The following is a 26839-nucleotide window of genomic DNA, read 5'->3' as shown; positions in this document are numbered from 1 at the left end:
AGCTAAGTGACACACTTATCATAAACACTCCTAGAGTTCACGAGTGGTGTGTGGGTGAGCATTATCCTGTTGGAACAACACTGCACCTTCCTGTTGCAAGAATAGCAAAAGAATGGGTCTAACAACTTTCTGCATGTAATAAGTGCTGGTTAGTGTCCCCTCCAGAAACACCGAAGATGAACGAGAATTGTAGCTTATTGCATCCCCGACCCCCAGACTTGGGCTGGGTACAGTGTGTCATGGACAAATGCACACCACATGCGAGTCCACATCAGGTCTATGTCATACGCATAAACAACTATCACCTGCATCATCACTGGAGACCACGGCAAGCCGTTCCACCTTCCAAGTGAACCTCAGATAGCACCAATCGAGCTATGGATGTCGACATTGAGGCACGAGTGGAGGACGGACAAGAGGTGTGTGTGCCCATAGTCCCCCTGCTAGTAACTGGTTTGCAACAGTTCCTGTTGACATGTCTTGGCTCACAAGCCCTCTTTATCCATGCTGTGGTAGCTGTAAGATCTGCCACTACTGCCCTTACAATACGATGATCCTGGCAGATGTTTGTGCTGCACAGACATCCAGAACCTTGTCTATGTGTGTTAGAATCTTCACATGACCACTGAGACCAGCAACATGGTACAACTGACAGCACATCGAAATTCTCTGAAAGGACCATCCCCCCACTGAGATGGCCACAGTTTGACCCCTTCAAACTCGTTCAATTGGCTGTAGGGAGCACAAGTGCACCTCCACGGCATTGTTACCTGCTTGCTTCAAATGTTTGCACCCTGCTGAGCATTCTGCTATGAGCGTACTCTATTAAAGGGTAGACACAGATAACACTGTGGTAACAATGTCACTACACCGTCTGTGGGCAGACAATGTTGAAACTGTTATCAGTACACCTACTATACCGCAGGTGGCACATGCCGTAACTGGATTAAAATCAACACCGTCCTTCCAGGTCTACTACTTTTCCTTTCTGGCAGTGTATGCACATAAATATGTCCACTCATACTGTATTTCAAAATTATGTACCCACTACTGAAAACAGAAAGTGATTTGTCAATGTTGTCTTAGTTCTGTATAGCTGGAATTCACAAGAGCCAGTTTGTAATATACCTAAATAATCTTAACAAGATCAGTATTAACCTAAATTTGAAGAATGGTGTAGAGCGGTCAGGCACCTGAAAATGAGCCCCCTGAGCTCGAAATGCTATGTACATTGAAATAAAATCACGATCTGTGACTGTAGGCGATTTGTCTGTTATTTTATGAAATTAAAAGAGTCACAGAAGCAACACACAGCAATGAGTAAAATTAAACTGAATAAATATGTATATCAATGGTATAAAACAGGGCACATGTCACTGAAGCTGGTGCTAAGGCTGTCTTTCAGCGTCTATTTCACATCATATTACATCCCAACAAACATAGAAATCCTAAATATACGTAATTTACAAATTTCCAATGGAAATTTGTTGCACAGTGTAGTTTGTTTTTGAGGAAAATGGTGTTGCCACTCTTAACATGGCTGCTACTGAACTATCCTTGTATTATTTTCCAGTTCCTGTCCTTACAACGATTTGGTGTTAAACATATGGTTTTCTGACTTACCTGCAACAATCATGTTCCAGAATTCTTCCTTCATCAACATTTTGAGCATTTTCTTATGCTGAGTGATCCACTCATTATATAAGAGTGGTTCTATTTCCACAGATTTACTCCTGAGAGTTTTGACAGCAGAGAGGGCCTTCCGATACTGCTGGGGTGAGAATGAACGTTCCACAAGCTTCTCTATTGCACTCTTCATACTGTTGAATGCTGAAATTCATATGCAATAAAGCAGTATTAACCATTTCTGTTGCTAACATGACTAATTTTTAAACTATCGAAAAAATAAAAGATATTGCGTTTGAGAATGAAACAAACCTGACATGACTAATAAGAACCAGCTAGTAACAAGATCACAGAAAAATAAGAAAGAGTTTCTCTGAATAGGATGTCACTACTGTAGTCCCCAGTTAACAATACATGTAGCAAACAGTATTGTTGAGTATGGACCACCACCGTGTCTGGGGTTATTACACTTTGAGAAAATTTTCAATGAAGTTTTGTCAAAATCTGTACCAGCAGACAATGAAGCCACAGATCATCAGGTTACTGGGAAATGAAGAACTGAAAGCTGAACTAGACAAAGTGGTCCCGACATCCTAAAACTGGGAATCCAGTTTTTGATCTGTGCTAGAGATGACAGTCATGTGTGTGTGAGGTGTGCTTGCTTGTGTGAATGAATGTGCGTGTGTGTTCTCTTTCTTTTTCTGATGAAGTCTGTGGCCGAAAGCTTTTTATAAGTGTGTTAATTGTGACTGACTGCAACTTTGTGTGTCATCCAAATGATAAGTAGCAATCTATCTTTTCCTTACATTCTTGATATTCCAAACTGGAGCTTCCATTGTTTGAATATTATGAAAAGAATACACCGCTACTCACCATGTAATGGAAATTTTAAGGAGGAGACAGGCACAACAAAAATACTGCTAAATGTGAGCTTTTGACCAAAAGGACTTCCTGAAAAGTACATAACACACACCCACACTTTGACTCAGGCACAGCTCATACACACACAACCACTGTCTCTGGCCACCGAAGCCAGACTGCAAGCAACTGCACACGATGGGAGCACCAATCTCGGTGGTAGGGTCAGGAGGGTGCTGGGGTGGGGCAAGGACAGAGATGGATAGCAGCGTAGGTGTGGGGGAGGGTAAGATGCTGCTTGTAGGAGCTTGCAGGGAAGCGGCGGGGACAGAGTAGGGCAGTGGGTGCAGTTGGGAGGTTAGACGGGTGGAGATACAGGTTTGGGGTGGTGGGAGTGAAAAGGAGAGAAGTAGCGGTGGGGCGAAAAGACTGGCCACACTGGTGGAATAGGAAGCTGTGTAATGTCACAGTGGGAGCAGGGAAGGAGACAGTTCTCCTCCTCTATTTCTCTAGTTTTCCACCCCTGCCCCTCCACTCGTCTAACCTCCCAACTACACCCAGCTGCCCTACCCTGTACCCACCTCATCCCTGTACACTCCCACAAGCAGCAATTTATCCTCTACCACCCTCCCCTGGCTTCCCTCCTCCTCCCCACCCACCACCCAGACTGCTTCTCCTGTCACACACAGTTGCTCACAGTCTGGCCTCAGTGGCTGGAAACAAAGGTCGTGTGTGTATGAGTTGGGCTTGAATGAATGAGTTTGTGTATTGTCTACTTCACAAGAGGTGCTTTTGGTCAAAAGCTCACATGTTTAGTATATATTTCTTTGTTGTGCTTCTCTGTGACTCAACATCTACATTGTACGGTGACAAGCAATCTGTTGCTGTTGTGGTCTTCAGTCCTGAGACTGGTCTGATGCAGCTCTCCACGCTACTCTATACTGTGCAAGCTTCTTCATCTCTCAGTACGTACTGCAGTCCACATCCTTCTGAATCTGCTTAGTGTATTCATCTCTTAGTCTCCCTCTACGATTTTTACCTTCCACGCTGCCCTCCAATACTAAATTTGTGATCCCTTGATGCCTCAGAACATGTCCTACCAACCGATCCCTTCTTCTGGTCAAGTTGTGCCACAAACTCCTCTTCTCCCCAATTCTATTCAATACCTCCTCATTAGTTATGTGATCTACCCATCTAATCTTCAGCATTCTTCTGTAGCACCACATTTCGTACGCTTCTATTCTTTTCTTGTCCAAACTAGTTATCGTCCATGTTTCACTTCCATACATGGCTACACTCCATACATATACTTTCAGAAACGACTTCCTGACACTTAAATCTATACTCGATGTAAACAAATTTTGCTTCTTCAGAAACGCTTTCCTTGCCATTGCCAGTCTACATTTTATATCCTCCCTACTTCAACCATCATCAGTTATTTTGCTCCCCAGGCAGCAAAACTCCTTTACTACTTTAAGTGTCTCATTTCCTAATCTAATTCCCTCAGCATCACCCAACTTAATTCGAGTACATTCCATTATCCTTGTTTTGCTTTTGTTGATGTTCATCTTATATCCTCCTTTCAAGACACTGTCCATTTCGTTCAACTGCTCTTCCAAGTCCATTGCTGTCTCTGACAGAATTACAGTCATCGGTGAACCTCAAATTTTTTATTTCTTCTCCATGGATTCTAATACCTACTCCGAATTTTTCTTTTGTTTCCTTCACTGCTTGCTCAATATACAGATTGATTAACATCGGGGAGAGGCTACAACGCTGTCTCACTCCCTTCCCAACCACTGCTTCCCTTTCATGTCCCTCGACTCTTATTTAACTGCCATCTGGTTTCTGTAGAAATTGTAAATAGCCTTTCGCTCCCTGTATTTTGCCCCCGCCACCTTCAGAATTTGAAAGAGAGTATTCCAATCAACATTGTCAAAAGCTTTCTCTAAGTCTACAAATGCTACAAACGTAGGTTTGCCTTTTCTTAATCTAGCTTCTAAAATAAGTCGTAGGGTCAGTATTGCCTCACGTGTTCCTATATTTCTACGGAATCCAAACTGATCTTCCCCAAGGTCGGCTTCTACCAGTTTTTCCATTCATCTGTAACTATATTTTTATCTCTTCTAAGACAATTTCCCTACCTTCTTCCAGATATTCTGATAATCACAGCTTGTAATATAAGCACCAATCAACATATGCGGACAATTAAATAATACTGGAAGATAGAGAACGCTGAACAGCTTAAACGGGAATGGACACAATAGAATACACCTCAAACAAAAGGCTTCTAATTTACAAGTAGAGCGAAAAATTTGATCGAACTTCATATATCTGTAATACACCACAGAGTGGTCAACCAGAAAGTGTTATCACCTTTGAAAATGAAATGGTTGTTACGTACTAGGGATTTATATGAAGCCCAAAGAAATAAAAAAGCAGAGCCTGTGTCAAGTTGCACATTTCCTGTAGATCCTTGGGTAACCTAATGCAACATTTACGTTTGCAAGTGTCTCAATCAATATTACTTCACAAAAAAACTACGGAATGATACAAATCACCATTTAAAATTAATCATCATTTAAAACTCTGCAAGATTCTTTTGAATGAAGAAATGCAACATGATGGCATAATTCCAAAAATGTGTTTGCCTGACGAAGCAAATTTTAAGCTGTCAGGTGCTATTAACAGGCATGATTGTATGTACTACACCACAGGAAACTGCTATGCTATAATTGACAAAACAATTTAATCAACCTGAGGTTGCAGTAGTTTGGGCACGCCTTTCGTGTCAAGGGACAATTGCCCCCCCCCCCCCCCCCCCACCCTACTTTCACACAATAGTTACCCACAGTGCCTATCTCAACATGATGTTGCATACTGCAATTATACAGTTAAGTCTACAGCAGGGTAATAAAGAGTTCTACTTTCACCAAGCTGGAGCTGCTCCTCATTACACTTAACCCTGCTTGGGTTTCTTGACAACAAGTTACCTAATAAGTGGACATGCCAACTGAATCACCAGACCTTTCTTTTGAGATGTTATCACGGATACAGTCTTTGCAAGAAAACCATGTACTGTTGATGACGTGTCAATTCATAAGAGAACATGCCAAGACATGGAACACTGTAGACCTCCAGTGCCCAAGAGTGCTTGAGTGTACAACAGGAATGTTTAAACCCTGAACACGCAATTTGAGCACATAAGACAATGGGCACTTAAGATGTTGAACTTATTGTGACTTCAAATATCTAATTTCTGCAATTTTCTATAATAAATTGTTCATTCTCATGTCATTACCAACCTATTTTCTATACTTAATAATAATAATAATATTTACTGTATACCTACTTATGCATCACCCTGTATTTTAAAACCTAGAAAATATTTCCTGAACAAGCAAAGTGGGAGCTCTACAGTTTGAATTACACTCCTACTGATGGCACTATCTGGTCAAAAGTATTTGGACATCCCTATGTATGAGGATAATCCCAAAAATAAGGTCTCCTATATTTTTATAAGTACATAGACCTGTTTATTTCTACAATGATTTACATCAGTTTACAGCGTAAACATTTAGCTATTTTTCGACATAATCAACATTTCTGTCGATGCATTTTTATAGACGCTGTGGCAGATTTTGTATGCTCATGTCATACCAGCTCACTACCATGCTGTTCAGAAAGTTATGAACCTCTTCTTTCAGCTCATTGTTGGAGCTGAATTGCTTTCCGTAAAGGTGTAAAGTGGTTTGCCCAGGTTTCGTCACCCATGACAACTCCGTCCAGAAAGTTGTCCTGTTCGGCTGCAAGGCAGTGAAGAAATGCGCGGTAAGCATCAAGTCGTTGCCGCATGTAGTCCTCAGTCAGCATGCGTGACACCCCCCCTTGCACACACTTTCCGGTAGTTCAACGTTTCCATTAAAGTTCTGTGAGCGGTGCTTCGGGAAACCTCAGGATGCAACATGCAGAGATCATCCAGGATGATCCGCCAATCTTCACGCAAGCTTTGCTCAACCTTCAACACTGTCTCCTCAGAAATTGACGGTCTCTCGCTCCTCTGTTTCTCGTGAATTTCGGTCCGACCAGCTGCAAACTCTCTACACCACTTACGAACATTTTGGACATCTATCCACTTCCGTCAATTGGCGATGGATTTCAATTGGTGCAGTGCCCTTTGCGTTCAAAAACTGAACAACTGTGCGCAATTTGCATTTGGCGATAACATCCAACGGGAGCTCCATTCTCAACGGCTGCCAAGTGAAGACTGAGCACATCAGTGCGGCGTCTGCATGACACACAGCGCGTGAAACACTCTTCATAACAATGTGACCAACTGCCACACAAATAGAGTTCTGTAGTTATAAAAAAATGGGAAACCTTACTTTTGGGATTACCCTCGTAGTGCAGAATTGACTGCTAGCTGTCAAGAGAGGCAGACTACCAATTAAAATAAGTGTGCTTTAACCTATGTAAAGCCTACAATCCACTTCTTTTGCAAAGCAGTAACACACTAAAGGCTCAGTCAGGAGAGCTCAGTGATTTCGAACGTGGACTGGTCATCATATGTCACTTGAGTAACAAATGCATCAACGACATTTATGCCCTTCTAATATTGTCAGAGTTGAATGTGAAGTGGAAACGTGAAGGAACAACCCAAGTCCCGGAGACCCCACATATTGATGGATAGACTATTGAGAACTGCAGAGGGTGGCTATAAAAATCATATAAAATCAGAAGGAACCACTCTCGAGTACTGAAGTGCTACCAGCAGTCCAGTTAATGACTGTGCACAGGGAGTCAAAAAGAATGGGGTAAAATGGTTGAGTAGCTCCTCATAAGCCACACATTTCTGTAGTCAGTGCTAAGCGGTACTGGAGGTGCTGTAAAGAGCGGTGCCACTGGGCTGTGGATGACTGGAAACAAGTCATTTGGGGAGATAAATCACTCTGTACCCTTGCTGAATCATGCAGTACCCTCTCACAATCTGATGGGAGACCTTGGGTTGGCAAATGCATGGAGAACATTACGTTCTGTCAAGCGTAGTGCCAACAGTGAAGCACGGAGTAGATGGTGTCATTGTTTGGGGATGTTTTTTTATGATTACAGGGTGGGTCCCTTATTACAATTAAGAAAACACTACAATGGAGAAGGATATGAACATATTTTGGAGCATTATACTGCATACAGTAAAGGAATAGTTTGGAGATGGCAACTGTTTGCATATGGATGACAAAGCACCCTGTCAGAAAGCAACATCTGTGAGCCATAGGTTTGTGTGCAACAACATTCCTAAAATGGACTGGCCTGTCCAGAGTCTGACTGAACCCAATGGAAAACTTTTGGGACGAGTTACATCAGTTTTGCTAGAGACCCCAACATCCAACTTTATGACCCTCTTTGGATTTGGCCCTTGAGGAAGAATGGGTTCCTAGTCCTCCGCAGACATTTGGACACCTCACTGATAGTTCCCCAGTGAGTTCTGGCTGTCGTAAAGGAGAAGGGTGGATACCATGTTAATGTCCATTAATAGGGGTCCAGATACTTTTGATCACATAGCGGGTGAATCAGAACAGAGTGTTGAGTGTAAGTTTGTTTACAAAGTACAGATGTACTTGAAATTACAAATCATGTACAGGACATACAGTGAGAAATAATATTTGGGAGACAGCTGTTTAGGAAGGTAGTATAGTATGTAAAACTTTCATACCTTGGGAGAATGGTTCTCCTTGACTTAGTAATTCCTGGAAATCGCTCTCCGGGTTTGTGGTTCCAACCACCTTCACTCTACCGTGAGCTAAAAACCCACTTGGCTTCGCTGCTTGTGAACTGCTCATAGCAGATGTTCCAGGCTGGTCAAAATCCTTTGGTTTCTCAGATTCTGTGCCATTTGTAACTGCTCTGTTGAAACATTTTTTCATGAATTCATAAATCACTATGAGTTTAAAAAAACATGTAGCATTTAAATTAACGAACAAACAATTTAATTCTTCACATACGTTCTTGTAACATATGGAAAGGAGAAGAAGGAAGGATACCAATACTGTAGTGATCACCACCTTATTTTAAGTATCTAGGTGTCATCATTATTCCATAAAGGCTTAGACACTGGCCACTGGAAATTGTGGCACTTCAAGCAACTGAGATTTTCAAAACTGGGTGCCTCTTTTTTCAGAGGTATGTTGCAGCATTGACTTATTGTTAAGTCAAACAGTCGAGACACTATTTGGGAATAATCTGACAAACAAACCAGGAAAAATGAAAGTTGTTTGAGCTGATCTTCATGAATGATTAATCTTATGTGATAAACCATGATACAAATACATTTCTCTAGCTTTCATGAACACACTTTTACCATCCAGCCATGTAAACACATCTCACTTCACCAAAAATTGTACATATCAAATTTTACATGGAACACAGAAAATTTTCTGTAAACTTTCCAGCACTAGCAGTCTTGGGGTAAGCAATGTGGTGGAAAAAGGTTTTTCCATGGTTGAAGATTATTTTAGACTTTAATTCTATATTTTGCAACAGAATATGTATTTATTATTATTAACATGATCCATTAAGCAGGATAATACTTCAAGGTTTAGTTTACTTAATTACAACCTTTATTACAGATACAAAACAGGTATTGTAAATATTCTGTAGTGACCTCTTACTTTATTTACTGCCTTAAAATTAGCACAGAGCTTGTTTTGCAAATGGTGATTGAAATTCATGCATGTGAAAATTCTATTGCTTCCACACAATTTATAGAAATCTTTCAAAAATGAGTAGTACAAGTTCACTCTTGCCAGTTGACCAGTTACTGTCTTCATTATTACACTTTTCAGTAGCATGTTTCTCTGCCTGTCCATGCTGCTACATTCCAGTAACACATGGTCCACAGTTTTGTTATCCTCAGTGAACTAACACAGGGTGTCGTCTGTTAGTCTGAATTGATGGTAGCAGGCCTTTACTTAAACTGCTTAATTTACTAAAATTCTTGCAATCAAATTAACTTGATGTCCCCAGCATTGAACATTGTTTAAAAGACCTCCTATTGCTGTTTACAAAGGGTCAACACACATTCATGGTGTCAGTCATAATTGCTTTCTCATTATCATATTGCACAAACACAGTGCATAGGAATTAGGAGAGACTTGTAATTTGATCACTAGTGTGGTGCACCTTTAATATATATTCTTTGATGACTCCTTTTGCAGTCTGCTGTCTTTCTTTCACCCTGTGTGTGCTTTAACCCATGTAAAGCCTACAATCCACTTCTTTTGCAAAAGTCTAGGCATTTTCTTGTCTCTTTAATTAGATTATTTTAATGGTTTAGATTTCTCAAGATCTATTTTTTACTATCAGTCTGTATTACTGCCATTTTTGTAAGCCATCTAATGCGTTACACTTTTCGAGAGCCTTTAAAATAGGAAAGTGCTCTACTAAGAACAATGATGTACAGACTCTCTATCGAGACAAACATCAACCATTAAACTAAAACTGTGGTGTGAGCCAGAATGGAAATATGGTACAAAAGTTCATCTGTGTAGTGATTAACATCACAGCTACTGATGCAGAGGCACTATGTTCAATTCCCAGAAACATCTCATTTTTTTCTGTAGTGTGAAGGTCTCAAATGACATCCAGTGAGGCCAAACGAGAAATTTCGATCGGATAAGCAGCAAAACAGATGCACAACTTGTGGTGGCGGCTTAACAACCTAAAAGCTAGCACTAAACTTGAATCAATACAACACAGCTAGAACAAATCTTCCACTTTACAGCAGAGTGTGCAGTCCTGTGAGACTTCCTGACAGTTTAAGACAGCACGCAAGGCCAGGACTCGAACCCTGTACCCTCGCAAGGTGTGTGACGGTGATCCACATGTCAGCCTGAATATTTTGTATTTATTCCAATTACAGACAACTATATTTGACATCTAGTTATTAATTTCAGTATGCAATGACCATCTCCAGATCTGAGGACAATTTTTTGATTACATCACACCAAACAAACTTTGCCATTATTATGTAAAATTATAAGTACCAAATAAACTATTCTAACAGACATGTTGACTCTATAGAGTCATAATGAGGAAGCTTGTTTGGTTGCGCGTTTTAACTGTATCATATTTACATACATTGGCTCAATGTGATGGAAAAATTGCTTGTGCTTGGGTCAGCAGATGGTCACCATAGACCGAAGTTAATAACTTGATGTAAAATAATGTGATCTTTATCTGGAATAGATACAAAATAACTGTTCCTGGATCAATGTGGATTTTTGCAAAAATTAACTCAACTAGTAAAAGCACCACAGATGCTTTCTCTGAGCTGCTTCAGTGTTCTTGGCTCTAGAGGTACATAAACAAGGTCCCCCAAAGAAAAACAGCACAAGGCGTTAGGTCATGTGACCTGGCCAATCAAAGGAACAGAGCCACATTACCTTCACCTCTGAGCCCAATCTAGCAATGTGGATGTTCATTGTTTAGGTAGCGATGAACATCGACGCTCCAATGAGGGGTGCCCTATCTTGTCGCAAAGTGAAATTTTTGGAATGATCAGTCTGTTGCGGAAACAACCAGAACTACAACATATCCAGATATGAGGTACCTGTCCAGTCTTCTCACAGAAGGAAAATGGACCACATAGATTCTATGTCTGTGGCACCGTACAGAAAATATTAACCTTCAGTGAATCCCATTCATGTGTCACTGTTTCATAAGGATTTTCAGTGCCCCATACTCTCACATTTTGACAATTAATCGTACTAGATAAATTGAAAGTTTCTTCGTCGCTGAAGATTAGCTCGGAAGCAAAATGTTTGTCCTTGAGTGGTTTCTGCATTATGACGCAAAATTGAAGTTGCCAGCCATAATCTTCCAGTTTTAATTGTAGCCTGACCTGCAAATGTCATGGTGGCTTGCATGGACTGTTGATTTTTTTGGACTACATACGAAACTTTCCCTCACTTTCTCACGGTCACATCTGGCATACACAGTTTACCAGTACTTTTCTGTTTATGGAGACAACCAGTGTGTCTAAACTGTCTATATCAATGCAAAATGCTCTTTTTCATAATTCCTCCTGAATGCGCAATGCACTGTTGCACTAGATAAACATCTTGCATATTTCGACACACAAAAACAATTTTCTCACTATGTCACCATTTTGTCAAAGCACCATGCTTGTTAATGCTCACTGGTGGTCAAACTGCAAACTCAGTGAATTTATGGTTCTATTCATGCATCAATTATATTCGTAAAAGCACTACTTTAGAAAATACAGAACTCTGAAAGCCCTGTACTGTAACTAATAAAAGACTGACCATCATTTAAGAGAGAAACAGTCAGAATTTAAGAAAGGAAAAGGAACCAGGGAAGCAATTATGGCACTGTGAATGATTTTAGAAAGAAGAATTGACACAGACAGGATATGCCTGCCTCATTCATTCACCTATAGAAGGCATTTAACAGAGTGGGTTGGATGACATAATAGAATAGCACTGGAGTAGACTGGAGAGAGAAGATGATTCTCAATCTCTACAAAAATCAAGAGTAGAGAAATTAAATGGAATGATCATATGGCATTTATTGGCCGGGATACCCCTTCGGGGTTTGGCCGCCGTATTGCAAATCTTTTTAGTTGACACCACTTCAGCGACTTGCATGTCAATGATGATGGAAATGATGGTGAAGGACGCACAACATCCAGTCCCCTGCCAGGAATCTAACCCAGGCCCCCTTGCATGGTAGGCAGTAACGCTACCCCTGCGCTACGGAGGCAGACAGAAATAGGTATCAATGGGATTAAGAAAGAGGCTAGAATATGAAAATGTGTCTGACATGGCTGTCCTCTCTCTCCATATTTACTTAATTTATGTTAAGAAAGGCCAATACAAACAATGAACAGCAGCAACAAAGGGGGGTTAATATTGATGGTACACAAACACACTGTATTCCATATGCTGATGAAACAGCAGTCTAAGCAGATTCTGAAAAAGACTAACTATATATTCTAGATCTACATCTACATCTACATGAGTACTCTGCAATTCACATTTAAGTGCTTGGCAGAGGGTTCATCGAACCACAATCATACTATCTCTCTACCATTCCACTCCCGAAGAGCGCACAGGAAAAACGAACACCTAAACCTTTCTGTTCGAGCTCTGATTTCTCTTATTTTATTTTGATGATCATTCCTACCTATGAAGGTTTGGCTTAACAAAATATTTTCGCATTCGGAAGAGAAAGTTGGCGACTGAAATTTCGTAAATAGATCTCGCTGCGACGAAAAACATCTTTTCTTTAATGACTTCCATCCCAATTCGCGTATCATATCTGCCACACTCTCTCCCCTATTACGTGATAATACAAAACGAGCTGCCCTTTTTTGCACCCTTAAGACGTCCTCCGTCAATCCCACCTGGTAAGGATCCCACACCGCGCAGCAATATTCTAACAGAGGGTGAACAAGTGTAGTGTAAGCTGTCTCTTTAGTGGACTTGTTGCATCTTCTAAGTGTCCTGCCAACGAAATGCAACCTTTGGTTCGCCTTCCCCACAACATTATCTATGTGGTCTTTCCAACTGAAGTTGTTTGTAATTTTAACACCCAGGTACTTAGTTGAATTGACAGCCTTGAGAATTGTACTATTTATCGAGTAATTGAATTCCAATGGATTTCTTTTGGAACTCATGTGGATCACCTCACACTTTTTGTTATTTAGTGTCAACTGCCACCTGCCACACCATACAGCAATCTTTTCTAAATCGCTTTGCAACTGATACTGGTCTTCGGATGATCTTACTAGATGGTAAATTACAGCATCATCTGCGAACAACCTAAGAAAACTGCTCAGATTTTCACCCAGGTTATTTATATAGATCAGGAACAGCAGAGGTCCCAGGATGCTTCCCTGGGGAACACCTGATATCACTTCACTTTTACTCGATGATTTGCGTCTATTACTACGAACTGTGACCTTCGTGACAGGAAATCACGAATCCAGTCGCACAACTGAGACGATACCCCATTAGACAAGTAAGTGTAAATGTTAAAATAGGAAATGCATTACTAATGCAAGTAGAAAAGTACAAAAACAGATGATAATAGAAGTATGACGGATATTAAAAGAACAACTGTCACAGCCAAACGAGCTATCAGAAGTAATTTGTTAGCAAACAGCAATCTTAATATACGAAAAAGAAAGACGTTCATAAAGATATTTAGTGGGAACATTTTAAATTATGGTTGTGAGGGCTCAAAAACTCAACATAAAAGCTTAACAGGAACATCTTACAATGGAAAGTCCTGGGCAAATAAGAAGAGAAAGAAGAAGAAGAATTAAGTTTAATAAAATATCGTACTTCCCCTTTCATTACTGAACTTTATAAACTATGCTGTAGATTCAGTAGACAGATGGTTAGAGCATAAAATCATATTTACTGAGCCAATCATATGCAATAAGGGAAGCTTATAGAGTTCAACATTTATCGTCGTTATTTCACTGATGTCATAACCACATCTACACTGATTTCATTCCACTACCTAACTTCAGTTAATTTTATGCCAATGAAATTAATTAAAATGATGAAGTTTCACACAACATATACTTATTTAGTGGAGTAAAAGTTTTCATTCCGCCCTCTGTGGACAAACTCTTAACCTCCTCAAGCCTACCTGGCAGCGTCACCAGCTCTCGACTTTTCTCACTCCATTTCTGTCATTCTACAGCTGCCCTGCCTCATCTTCTCAATTAGGAAGTGCTCGTTCCAAATGATGGGAAACAAGGTGTCCATAAATTATATTTACAGCTTTAGATTTTAATAACTATTGGAGTGATATAAAAAGGTCCCTAGTTACAGATCTTAACTAAGTCCTTACTTCTCGAACGCTGTCATCTCAATGTTGTTTTTACCTTAATGAAGATTTACGACTGCCTTCTCATGTCTTCTTGATGCAGTGGACCTCTTATGCAGTGACACTAATTGTGTCGTGGGACTTCATTTCTAGCTGCAGATTGTTGAAGGCTGTAAAAGAGCTCACATTTATGCTACCTCACTACAAAATGACGTATCTGCCTTTTTAGAGAACTCTTCTGTATTTCATTGTTCTCATACTTAACATTTACAATGCTTGGTGGCAAATCTCTCATTACTCAGAACAACGTATCTGAACTGAATCTCAGGGGGCAAAAGTCAGTATGACATTCCTCTTCAGCTTTCTATCAATTGTTTCCAAGTGTTCACATTATCAGCAGAGTGCAAATGCCACTTTCAGAACAGGTAGAGACTGCTGACAGCATTCTGTCTTGCCAATGTCCTGTGCTCAAATGGTTCAAATGGCTCTGAGCACTATGGGACTTAACATCTGTGGTCATCAGTCCCCTAGAACTTAGAACTATTTAAACCTAACTAACCTAAGGACATCACACACATCCATGCCCGAGGCAGGATTCGAACCTGCGACCGTAGCAGTCGCGCAGTTCCGGACTGAGCGCCTAGAACTGCTAGACCACCGCGGCCGGCTGTCCTGTGCTCAGCTCCTCACATTGTTTCTGCACAGACTAAAATCGCAGCACACACAGTGCACATTCTCTGCTTGCTAACTACCTAAACAATGTTTTTACATGAACATCTTTCATATGATTGTGAGGAAGAGGTGGAAAAACCTGTTAAAACAATGCTGTTCAAGGTGTGATCAAAAAGCAACAGGAATTTCTTAATTAAAAAAAAAAATTAACATTTGGTACACATGTTGTCAATGAATGTCTGCATTTTCAGCTGTTTTGAATAGTTTCTTGTTGGCAGTTGAAAAGATTATACATGCTTTTGAATGACGTCAGCAAATTTTTACTTTTGAAAAAGATAGATCAAACAATTTGAATTAAATTTTGCTTGAAAACTTGAATCAAATCCAGCTCCGTATTTGAAATGTTGACTGTGGCTTTTGGCAAATCTATTAGGAGTAAGGCAAGAGTTTACAAGTGGTATAAACATTTCAAAGAGGGTCGAGAGGTTGGTGATGATGTTGGCATGTTCTTTGGCTCATGCCAAAAAATCTTTTCGGATGTTTTTGGCATGAAACATTTAACAGCAATGTATGTTCCGAAACTGTTGAATTTTGACCAAAAATGACATCGCATGGACATTGCACAGGATTGCTGACTGAAGTCAACAATGATCCAGAACTTCTAAAGAATGTTATAACAGGTGGTGAAACATGGGTATTATGAGTATGATGTTGAAAGCAAGGCCAAATTGTCCCAATGTAAATTGCCTAAAGGGCAAAGATCGAAAAAAATGACAAGCTTGACCACATGTGAAGGTTCTTCTCACTGTTTTCTTCAATTACAGTGGGACAGTGCATCATGAGTTCCTGCCTTATGGTCATATAGTCTATAAGGAATACGACTAGGAAGTTATGTGCCTGTTTGTGTGAAGCAATCAGAAGAAAACTACCACAATTGTGCCAAAACCAATCGTGAAATTTGCATCACGATAATGCTCCTGCTCACGCCTCAATGATTGTTCACGATCTTTCGGCAAAAAAATCTGTTATATTGCCTCAGCCACCGCATTTGCCGGACATAGCCCCTGCAACTTCTTTCTATTCCTGAGGTTGAAGTGAACCATGAAAGGGCACTGTTTTACCATCACTGATGAAATAAAAACAGGATCACTGAAGAAACTGAACACCACAATGAGAAGTGAGTTCCGGAAGTGCTTCCAAGATTGGAGAAAGTGCAGCCACAGTGTATTTAATCAGAGAGAGATTACTTTGAAGGAGAAAAAGTTGATGTTGATGATGATGAATAAATAAAGATTCATTAAGAAAAACAAAAATTTCCATAATAACAGCTGGTTTTCAACATGTGACAAGACAAATCAAAGCTTTTTTATGTGATTGCCACAGGAGAGAGCTCTGAGTGTCACCCGGTTCATAAAGATTTTTGTTATATGGCCTCACTGAGAAAATGAGCTTTCGGAATTCCTAAATTTTCTGAATGATACATGTTAATTCCAATATAAAGTCCTCTATGAAAAAAGAGAAAGAACATAAAATTTTATTTTCATGTAGAATTGCTCAGAAAACCCAACAGAACTTCAGAGCACAAAGTCTGCAGAAGCCCACTCAAACAGACAGAGACTTTCACAAAAACTACAATCCCAATACCAAGTACAAAAGAGGAGTGATTACAACACTGATGGACTAGGCTAAAATAATCTGTAACCCATAGTACTAGGAGGAGAACTACGTTAAGAAGAAATGGCTATTCTGGCAAGGTGATAATGAGGGCACTGAATCTTGAAATATTTAGAGCATCTAGTGAAAAAGAACCAACTAGAGGGAAAGTTTTCATCCCATCTGTAACAACAGCTGCAGATCATGTCAGCAATGAATAAACGAGACACAGTATTGACACAATGTTTAAACGAACAGGAAGGCACTCGAATATTTGAACACTGTAAAGGACCTATGCCCACCGCTTGCCACAGCTGCAATATATAAAATCTCTTGCACATAGGAACTACTAAAAGAAGCATTAACACCTGTCTTACACAACACAAGAGCACCTGTCTTCTGGCAAACATAGATAAACCAGCAGTAGCGGATCAAGCACTACGACAAGGGAAACAACAAATTTGTTTCTCCACTCCAATACTATGATTTCATCAAGAACTGATCAAAAGAAGTCAAAAGGACAAAACCAACTTTAATGGAAAAGGAGAAGAATTGAAATTAGACAAGCTGTAGGCTTTATAACTACACAAAGCAAATAGTGCCAACTTTTCCCCAATGTAAGATCCACAGATGTGACACCATGATCTTAAGTAGTGATCTGATGATGTCATATACCAACAGTTGCGACAATACGCATAAACAGTTCAGCTTGTCAAACTTGTTTAAGTATGAACCTGGTATCTGAGTCTTTACATCTCTACGATGTCTCGAACATTAGGAGGTGAAACATTAGGCACAGAAATATTCCACAGACCATGGCTTAATGCCCAGAAGCTGTGAAAGCTTGCATTGTTTGATCATAGAGACACTGGAGGAAGAGGAGGAGGAGGAGGAGGAGGAGATTAGTGGTAACATCTGTGGTCTCTGGTATCGGGCTGTGTAGAAGTTGAAAGCCCAATGGAGCAAATGGACCTCAATGGACGTTAAGTGGACAGTGTCCCCACACCGCTGCACTCGCCTAGTGAGTGCACCACCATCTCGCCACATGAATACACTGGCCAATAGTGTCCCTCGTGACTAGCACAAATACTGCCACACCTTGACCACTCAGTCAGCCGTGTTCTTCACCTGATAGCATTTCTTACTGTCTCCGCCACACTACTGACTCCTCGTCGAAGATTTCGCTTTGGTACTGGTTTTCCTCTTTGGTCTCGATTTGGATTGTGGCTTGTATCTGACCTGTTGGCAATGTTGTGTCGAAAGTTCATTGCACTTTGTTGTTGCATACATTGCTATTGACTTGCTCTTGCTGTCGGGTCTGCCACTCTGTCAGGCTTTTGCTCGACTCCGGCATGAGTTTGAGTCCCATCCACAGGCAGTCTTACCACCTTACGCTGTCATCATTGCTCTCCTCTTTTTCTCAAGCGCACCAGTATCTGGCTACTCGCAGATATAGCAACGTCGACAATGAGGTCATTAGTGACGGAGCACAAGCCCAGATTAGGGAAGGATGGAGAAGGAAATCAGCTGTGCCATTTCACAGGAACCTTCTCAGCATTTGTCTTAACAGATTTGGGAAACGATAGAAAACCTAATTCTGGATGACTGCATTTGAACCATCACTCTCCCGGATATATGAGGATCATTGTGTCCCCATATTGCACTAGAAATGCAAAGAGACAGTCCTAAATTCAATGTGTGGTGCAGACTTACGTACAGCTGAATCACTGGTCCATTCTGTTTCAGTCAGCCTACTGTTAACAGTATTTACCTGAACTTGTTATGAGACTTTGCTGCATCACAACTGAAACATGTGCAACCTGACATCATATTCCAGTAATATGGGGCACTGGATGCACAAAAATTTCTGGGGGCAAAGTTTCTGGATGGTGAACTAGATGAGACAGTCTGACTCTGTGGCCACCAAGATTACCTGATCTCTCACCACTACACTTCCACCTATGAGGTTTGTAAAAGCATCATTTGTACTGACATGTTGCCATGGAGGTACTGGAGCAGAGACAGAATACCGACTGGGTGTTGTCCGTGTCAATGAAGGTGCACACAGTGGCATGTATGACGGTAGAAACAAAATTTTACGAGTTAGTCTGTTATGTGTTGAAAACCAGTCATTATTTTATAGCATAATTGTAAGTTATTATAGTCTAAAACTGTAATGATAATTTATGGACACCATGTATGTTTCCAGATGTTTCCACACCAAGTCTGATCTTTTGGTACACAAATGATTTTCTGGCCTTGTCCTCTAATTCCTCACTGTGTGTTTGTTCAGTACTGAAAGGACTCATACTAAAGACATAATTTAATTGCCTAAGGTCTTTACTGGATGTGTGCTGTTCTGAAACAGAAGAAGACGGCTTGATCTAATCTGTGGCTGAAATCTGGCCAGTGAACCTTCCAATAATCCTGTGAGGATCAGTGAGAAATGTGTAAGAGAGATATGAAGTATTTAATCTCAATGTGCTGCTCTACATATACGAAACAGTGAAGTACAGGGCGTTTCAAAAAGCACTTTACAACTTTAAAAATTCATATAAATTTATTGAAAGAAGATACAGTGCTGGGTTTAATGTTATTTTGTAGGGAAACATGTCAAGTTTTTTTAACTTGAACTAAAGATGTTGTATGTGGCTTCCGTGGGTTATCCTGCACACATCCCATCAGAAGTAAATTTCTTCCCAAACTCACCGTAGCATTGCAGGTGCAGCTTGATCAGTGGGGGCATAAATTCTTGCTCTGAGTTCAGGCCTAGAAGCCATCACAGGAGGTACAAACATGATATCCTTGATGAATCCCCATAAAAAAATAGGATGGTGTCAGATTTTGGGAATGTGGGGGCCACGCAATTGGCGCATCACTGCCAATCCATTGACCTGGACAGCGGTGACTGAGAAAATCCCGGACATCAGCCAGGTAGTGGGGTGGTGCACCATCTTGCATGAAATAAACATTTCGTTCTTGGTCATCCTCATCGATCTGCAGTATCAAAAATTGTTGTAATATATCCAGTTACACAGTCCCATTGATGATTCTTTCATGGATAGAAAGGGACTGTACACTTTGTTCTTGCTCAATGCACAAAAACATACAGTTTAGGACTATCATGAACATGTTGCAATGTTTGATGCAGATTTTCACTGCCCCAAATCCTGCAGTTACGTGTGTTAACCTTGCTACTTAAGTGAAAAGTCGACTCGCTGAAAAAATAATTTTGTCCAAGAAATGTTCATCCTCATGTAATCAATTTAACATATCAGCACAGAAGTTCTTGGGAGCAATTTAATCAGTGTCTTTTAATGCTTTTACAATCATCAATCTGTACAGTTTCAGATGCAAACGGTTTTTCAACATGCACCAAACAGTTGTATGTGGGATTTCAATTTGCGAGATGCACACTGGGTTGATTTCGAAGGGCTGCTTACAAAACGTTGTCTCACTCGTTCGATGATGATGTCAGATGTGCTTCGACGACCTGATGATTTCTCATGTCTCACCAAGCATCCTGTTTCTACAAAAAATTTATGCTACTCCTGTTTCTACAACAAATTTATGCTACTCACAAATTGTAGGCCTACTAGGAGGATATTTAGCGTACTTGGTATGGAAATTATGCTGAACTGTTCTTGCCAACTTCGATTCTTCAAACCATAACACACAGCTAGCACACTCAGGTCGCATGAAGGCAGCTTCTTTAACGCAACTGCTGCTAGTGCTCCTTATGGTATGATTTGGCACTAGCAAACTATGTGAGACAAAATTTGATGTATTTCCCTACAAATTGACACTACAATCACCTCTGTATGTACTATGAATAAATTTATATGAATTTTCAAAGCTGTAAAGTTCTTTTTGAAACACCCTGTACATCCTTCAACATTTATGTTACTCAAAAATAATTCAAGGAGATACACCACAAAGCTTGCGGGAAGTTACATGGCAATAGCAAAGAAATATCATTCCAGAAGAAGAAGATACACATAGAGATGTGAAAAATAATAGTAATGGAACTGTTTAAAGGCATATGCAACTTAAACAATTCTAAAACAGAGCTTCAAATCTCTCTCTGGTGGGTGCACACACACACACACACACACACACACACACACACACACACACACACACACACACACACAACTATTTAAGAAGTAATTACTGTTAACAGGATAATAAAATCCTGATAATACATCAGTACCAAGCCATGAAAACACTTTTCATCATTCATTATTCTTTCCAAACTAGTTTTTCCCTTTTATAATATTGCTAAAAATAATACTCTACCAAAAGATCAACACACACATTTCCAGGTATAAGCTCCGTGCATTCACTATACCACGCCAAAGTGATTGAAATAAGTTTCACTGGGCAACAACCATTTTGCATCTGGTATGTGATACATCACCATCATCATCATCATGTGATACATTAATTTCCATGTAAGGCTATTTATGGTTGTCGATTCTAAATGCACTCTTAGAAATGTGGTATCACATAACTTTTCTGAGATATTCAAAATTATGTATTATTTTCTTTACATTTCCAGTAAATTTTGCTATTTTTTATAATCAAAATATAAAAAGTGTCACTATGGAGTTGCTTTTTTGTGTTACATAATGTCAGTTTTAAAAACAGTCACTAGACAGCAGATGAGTTTTTTCTTGGCTGATTCTTTGCCAGAATGTTTTGAAGTGGCAATCTCAATTTGTAGTGAAAGGATTGTAATGGCAATAAACTTCTATCAGTAACTTTGGCTAATTCAATGGATAATATGGATACACTTGAAATTGTAATACTGCAGCTACATGTAACCAATTATAAAGATCACGATTTACAATTCTGTTGAGAGTTTGTGGGCTTTAAGGCACACGAGACATCAAAAACAAGTACACTGTCACGTAAAGGTCTATGAGACAAACATATACAGCAGGAAAGGAAAATTTTAAGAACAAACCATTAGTTGTGCCAAGTCAAACTGCCTCCACTTCATATTAAATTAGACATGTTGAAGAACTTAGCAAAGGCTCTTGATAAACAATGTCAGACCTTCAATAATTTGAAAGAAGTTTTTCCTAGCATCACTGGGGCCAAGGTGGAAGAAGACGTGTTTATCAGGCCACAAACCAGAAAATTTTTCATTGATGAGACCTTTGATGCTAAACTTAAGAATGCTGAGTTACTTGCTTGGATGTCCTCTAAAAGACAAAGTCCATGGACAACAGAAGAAATGAGAATTATGTTTCTTTAGAGTCCGAACTGTTGGACAACTAGCAAAAATCAGGTGTAGACTATCACTAAAAATATACTTTGTACTTCGTTTTTTTCCTAGAAAACTTGGGTGCTTTTAGTGATGAATCCTTCCACTAAGACATTCCTACTAGCAAATGTCACTGTCAAGGATGCTGGAACCCTCCAATAACAACTGTTGCTTTGACATACGAGACATTTTACAATACAAAAGCATTCCTATCCAATTTCGTCAAATAAACAGATGTTCAACTTTGTTTTCATGCTACAAGGGGCTTTTTTTTTAATAATATGATGATTGTTTCGGTGTTTTATGTAAAGGTTTCAATAATTTTTCGATTATGTATATTAAACTCTGATTTTATTAATGTTCACCACATATTGGAAGTAAAAAGGACATAATTTTATTATTTTGTCTCTCAGAAACTTAAAAATATGGAGAAAATATGACTGGAATTCTGAACTTGGCATCCAAAAATTAGGTAAATCCACCCACTTAAATATGCAGAATAAAAATTCAACAATGAAAGTAATCAATTTTTGACAATATAATGTAATTGGATGAGCCAATGGCTCCTTCTTGCAGTAGAAGGGTTGAAGGGGAAGGAAGAGGGGTGAACGGAAAGGAAACGGAGAGGTTTAGGAAAAGGGGTAGAGTTCAGAAAAGTCACCCAGAACACCGAGTCAGGGGAGACTTACCGGATGGCATGAGATGGAAAGTCTTTCCTTCTCATCCCATCCCATCTCTCCATTTCCTTTCCCTTCACTCCTCTTCCTTCCCCTTCAGCCCTTCTGCTAGAAGAAGGAGCCACCTGCTCCGAAAGATTGCATAAGCAAAAACTTACTTTTTATATATTTATGTTCTCCTGCCACTGCTTGATGAGTAGATATTTTATCTATCCAATTACATTATATACAACAAAAATTCAGTTTGTTACCAATGTTATAGATTAAGTAAACTAAAATAAAGGTAACTACAGGACATGCAATGCATTCAAAGCTGCACACGCTAATTAACACCAACAAAAGGTACAAAGAAAACAGTGCAAATGATAATAATAGCGCTCAAAGAACACTGCCTTATTCTATTGAATTAGATAGTTTCCAAAACAGATAGACATATTACCTGTCATTAATGCAAGTACTTCAAAACAGGTGGCATTTATCAAGCCGAGAGCAAGGACATTTTTATTTACACTTAGTTTCAACAACTGCCTAATATATACTCAACTGTTTCACGTCAGTAGAGTCCTTTTCACGCTGCCGCCGCACTACTTCCTTCAAGTCGAATGTCTTTTTCATTTTCAGGATTATGTCATTAACATGCCCCGAATCGACAAAAGGGCTAGTAACAAATTCTCTTATTTCTTCCACCATAGGTGGTATTTTTTCTCCTGGGTGCAAGGCACGGTAGGAAATGCAACTGAACAATTTGTGATGAGTTATATTAGTTATCTCATCCGATTTAAATGCCTCAGTTCCATCTGGTAAAGCACCCCTGTGAATGATACAATTATAACATACATCACAAATGGGAATATATGACAAATAAATACATAAATAAACTGTAGTGAATTTTTTCAAGGAACTATCTAACCATCCTACATTTCTCTAGTGCCAACATCAGTAATCAGAAGAATAAATTGTATTAAGTCATGAAACTGTAAAGTTTTTGGGGCTGTATGAGATTAATTGATCCTGAATATAGCGTTGTCAGTGGTGGGAGGGAGACGGTATACCTTGTTCACTTCGGGACTGTTCCCCAACTCAACAGTAGTGGAATTGTGGACGAGAGAGTATTGCATGTTCATGTACAATACCTTTGTCCTAAATGCTGAGTCTGTCAATGCAGTATGGCTACATTAACTGCACAGCTCCAAACATCAATTTGACCCTATGATGGGTTACAGCTTCCACAACAGGGGGAAATATTTTTAAGAAGAAGCCACCAGACCATGATAAAAAACACAGGACATCTCAAAACATTGCCACAGTGTGAGATGCAATCTCAGAAGTCCAAGATGATCTACATATCTCAATGCACACTGTCTGCAAATGAGCAGTGAGTCTGTAGGGCGAAAGTGTTACATTTGGATTTAAAACAAGATGACTTATCTGTGTGTCCACACGTGATCTTTGAAGATGACTCAAATACAGTAGCATTATTTTATGAACAATGAGTCACATTTTCACTTGAATGGGTCAGTTAACAAACACAGCTATTATTTTTCATTCCTCGAACAGCCTTTCCTAATTCATGAGAGATGTCTTTGCTTCCCTAATGTGACTGTGTGTCATGCATTTGCTGCTGTCATTGTAATCTGATTTTTTCCCCTAGGCTGACAGAGTAGCAAGTGACAGGGAACTGTTGCATGTTTCATAAACATCCTGAATGTGTTCTTTCCACCCAAATTGTGGAGACAACAGATGAACATGAGGACTGCTTATTTTCAACAGGCTGGTACATCATCACACACTGTAAATGCACCTGTGGCAGTGTGAAGAAACACTTTTTATTTTTCATTTGGATGCTCTGCAATGGCCACTAAGATCACCAGACTCGTCTGCTCGTGTCTTTTTTTCTTTCTATGACAAAAAGTCCCAAAGTTTAACACAGTCATAGGCTGACATTAAAGAAAAGGCAGGTTTGGTTGACCACCACCTGTTGGCCTGAGTTACAAGTAACTTTTTAAAACTATAGTCAAGACAATTGCTGTCACCTGAATGTTAGTTTTTGTAAGTGATCATGCAAATCAAATACAAGATGTTAATCACCGATTTTGTGCTAATTTGAAAACTGTCAGTTTCCGTAGGTCACCCTGTATTATTATATCATCATCTTCATTATTACCCACTTTCCACAAAAAAATTATCCATTGGCTTCACGGCATATTTTGCTGCAATTCGCTTTAAACACACAGCTAAAAAATTTATGCTTGCTTTACTGAGCAATGCTCTACAGACATTTCTGCACACTGTAATGACTAAAACTGACTTAGAACATATTTCACAGATTTGTACATATCACTTAATATGAAGTTTTCAGGCATTTACTCCTATTGCGTAAAATATAATGCAACCAAACTAGTAGTTCATTGTCATTAAGAACATGTATAACAAACAAACATATGCACTTTGAGGGGTATTCAGTAAGTAATGCAACACATTTTTATCCTCACCCAATTTTGGTTGAAAAAATGCGGAATTTGTTGTGGGGCATCATGGAATATTTCCACTTCAGCCCGTATAGTTTCATTAAGTTCCGATACGTGGTGGCAACACACGTAACCTTGAAAATGGCATCTATAATGAACGCATGTTCCACGCAGACAGATGTCACTGAGTTTTTTGTTTTTTGGCAGTAACCTACAGCATTACATATGTTCAAAGGTGCTTGCAGGATGTCTATGAAGACCTGGCAGAGAACAAAATCAAGGTGAGTTGTTGGGCAAAGCATCCGTCATAACTGCAACAATGTTGTGCAAACCTGTCCGATCTCTGGTGCACCAACTGGCCACGCACAGCTGAGCCTTCTGCAATATTTCAACACGAGGACACAGTCATTCGAGGTGACCAAGATCACATACGAACACCTCACTGCACAACTGGACACCTCTGTTGGTAGTGTTGACACACGAGAGGAACTCACAAAATTTCACTGGCCTGAGCTTCTTCATCCAACCTACAGCCCAGATCCCCCACCTTCCTGCTTTCATTTGTTTGGCCCAATGAGTGGTGTACTCCGCAGAAAGCAGTAAGTGGATAATTGGGAGGTTACTGATGCAGGAAGACACTGGCTCCAACACCAGCCAGGAGAGCAGTACCATGCATGCATACAGCCCTCCCAGTAAGGTGGCATAAGGCCGTCACATCGAACAGATGGTGGTTGTTGGTATGTTTAAGGGGGACTAAACAGCGAAGGTCATCAGTCCCCCATTCCAAAATCAGGCGAGCCGAATATCTACGGAGCAGATAAAAACCAAAGGGGGAGGAGACGTCCCCACAGGCGCTAAAAGAACACAAATGCAGCAACAAACACTACAGACAAGAACAGGACAGAGGAACACCAGACAGAAAGAAACAGAAGAAAGGAGGATGGCCGGAGACTGGTTGACTGACCATGAGAAAAAAAAAAAGGGAAAGAGTCAACCATCTGACGGCACACCAGAACAGCAACAGACACAAGGACAAAAGACACAGAAAGGGAAAGGCGCAGGACTTCCCTAAATCGAACCATAAAAAGGACTTCTACGGATAAAATGTAAAACAGTGTCAGCCATGGAGGCATCGTTGGATAAAACCAAAGCCAAAGTGCCCGGGAGATTAAAAGATTGCCGGAGTGTGCGCAGTCGAGGACACTCCAGCAAAATGTGGCCGACCGTCAGCCGGGACCCACACCGACACAAGGGGGGATCCTCCTGACGCAACAGATGGCCGTGCGTCAGGTATGTATGGCCGATGCGCAGCCGACACAGGACTACCGAGTCCCTGCGAGAAGCCCGCAGGGAGGAACGCCACACATCGGTCGTCCCCTTGACAGCCCGCAGTTTATTCGGGGCTGTCATGCCACGCCACTCAGCAGCCCACATCCCAATCAGCTTACGGCGCAACACCATCTGCTGGTCGCGAGCCGTAAGACCGACCTCCAAAGCCGGGGCGTCGATCGCCCCTTTGGCCAGCCTGTCTACACGTTCGTTCCCTGGGATGCCAACATGACCGGGCGTCCAAACCAAGACCACCGAACGACCAGAACGGGCAATGGCGGAAACAGTCTCCTGAATGGAGGACACCAGAGGAGAGGAGGGATAGCAGCGGTCGATGGCCTGAAGGCTGCTCAGGGAGTCACTGCAGATCACGACGGACCTACCTGAGCAGAAACGCATATGCTCAAGAGCGCGCAATATGGCCACCA

The 26839-nt window shown here is 40.4% G+C and overlaps 1 protein-coding gene across 1 annotated transcript in view; it reads right to left on the bottom strand.

The window, feature by feature from the left end:
• LOC124589805 (X-ray repair cross-complementing protein 5-like) overlaps positions 1–26839 on the bottom strand; it is a 138936-nt gene that overhangs the window by 18363 nt on the left and 93734 nt on the right. Inside the window, exons 10-12 of the mRNA XM_047131592.1 lie at positions 23159–23425; positions 8195–8385; positions 1624–1830 (exon numbers count right to left, since the gene is read on the bottom strand). Coding sequence (XP_046987548.1) covers positions 1624–1830; positions 8195–8385; positions 23159–23425 — 665 coding nt within the window. The remainder of the gene's footprint in view (positions 1–1623; positions 1831–8194; positions 8386–23158; positions 23426–26839) is intronic.

This window comes from Schistocerca americana, unplaced genomic scaffold (genome assembly GCF_021461395.2).
Source record: "Schistocerca americana isolate TAMUIC-IGC-003095 unplaced genomic scaffold, iqSchAmer2.1 HiC_scaffold_73, whole genome shotgun sequence".
Taxonomy (NCBI): Eukaryota; Metazoa; Arthropoda; class Insecta; order Orthoptera; family Acrididae; genus Schistocerca; species Schistocerca americana.
The sequence above is the reverse complement of the archived record's forward strand: the minus strand, read 5'-3'. Positions and strand labels throughout refer to the sequence as shown.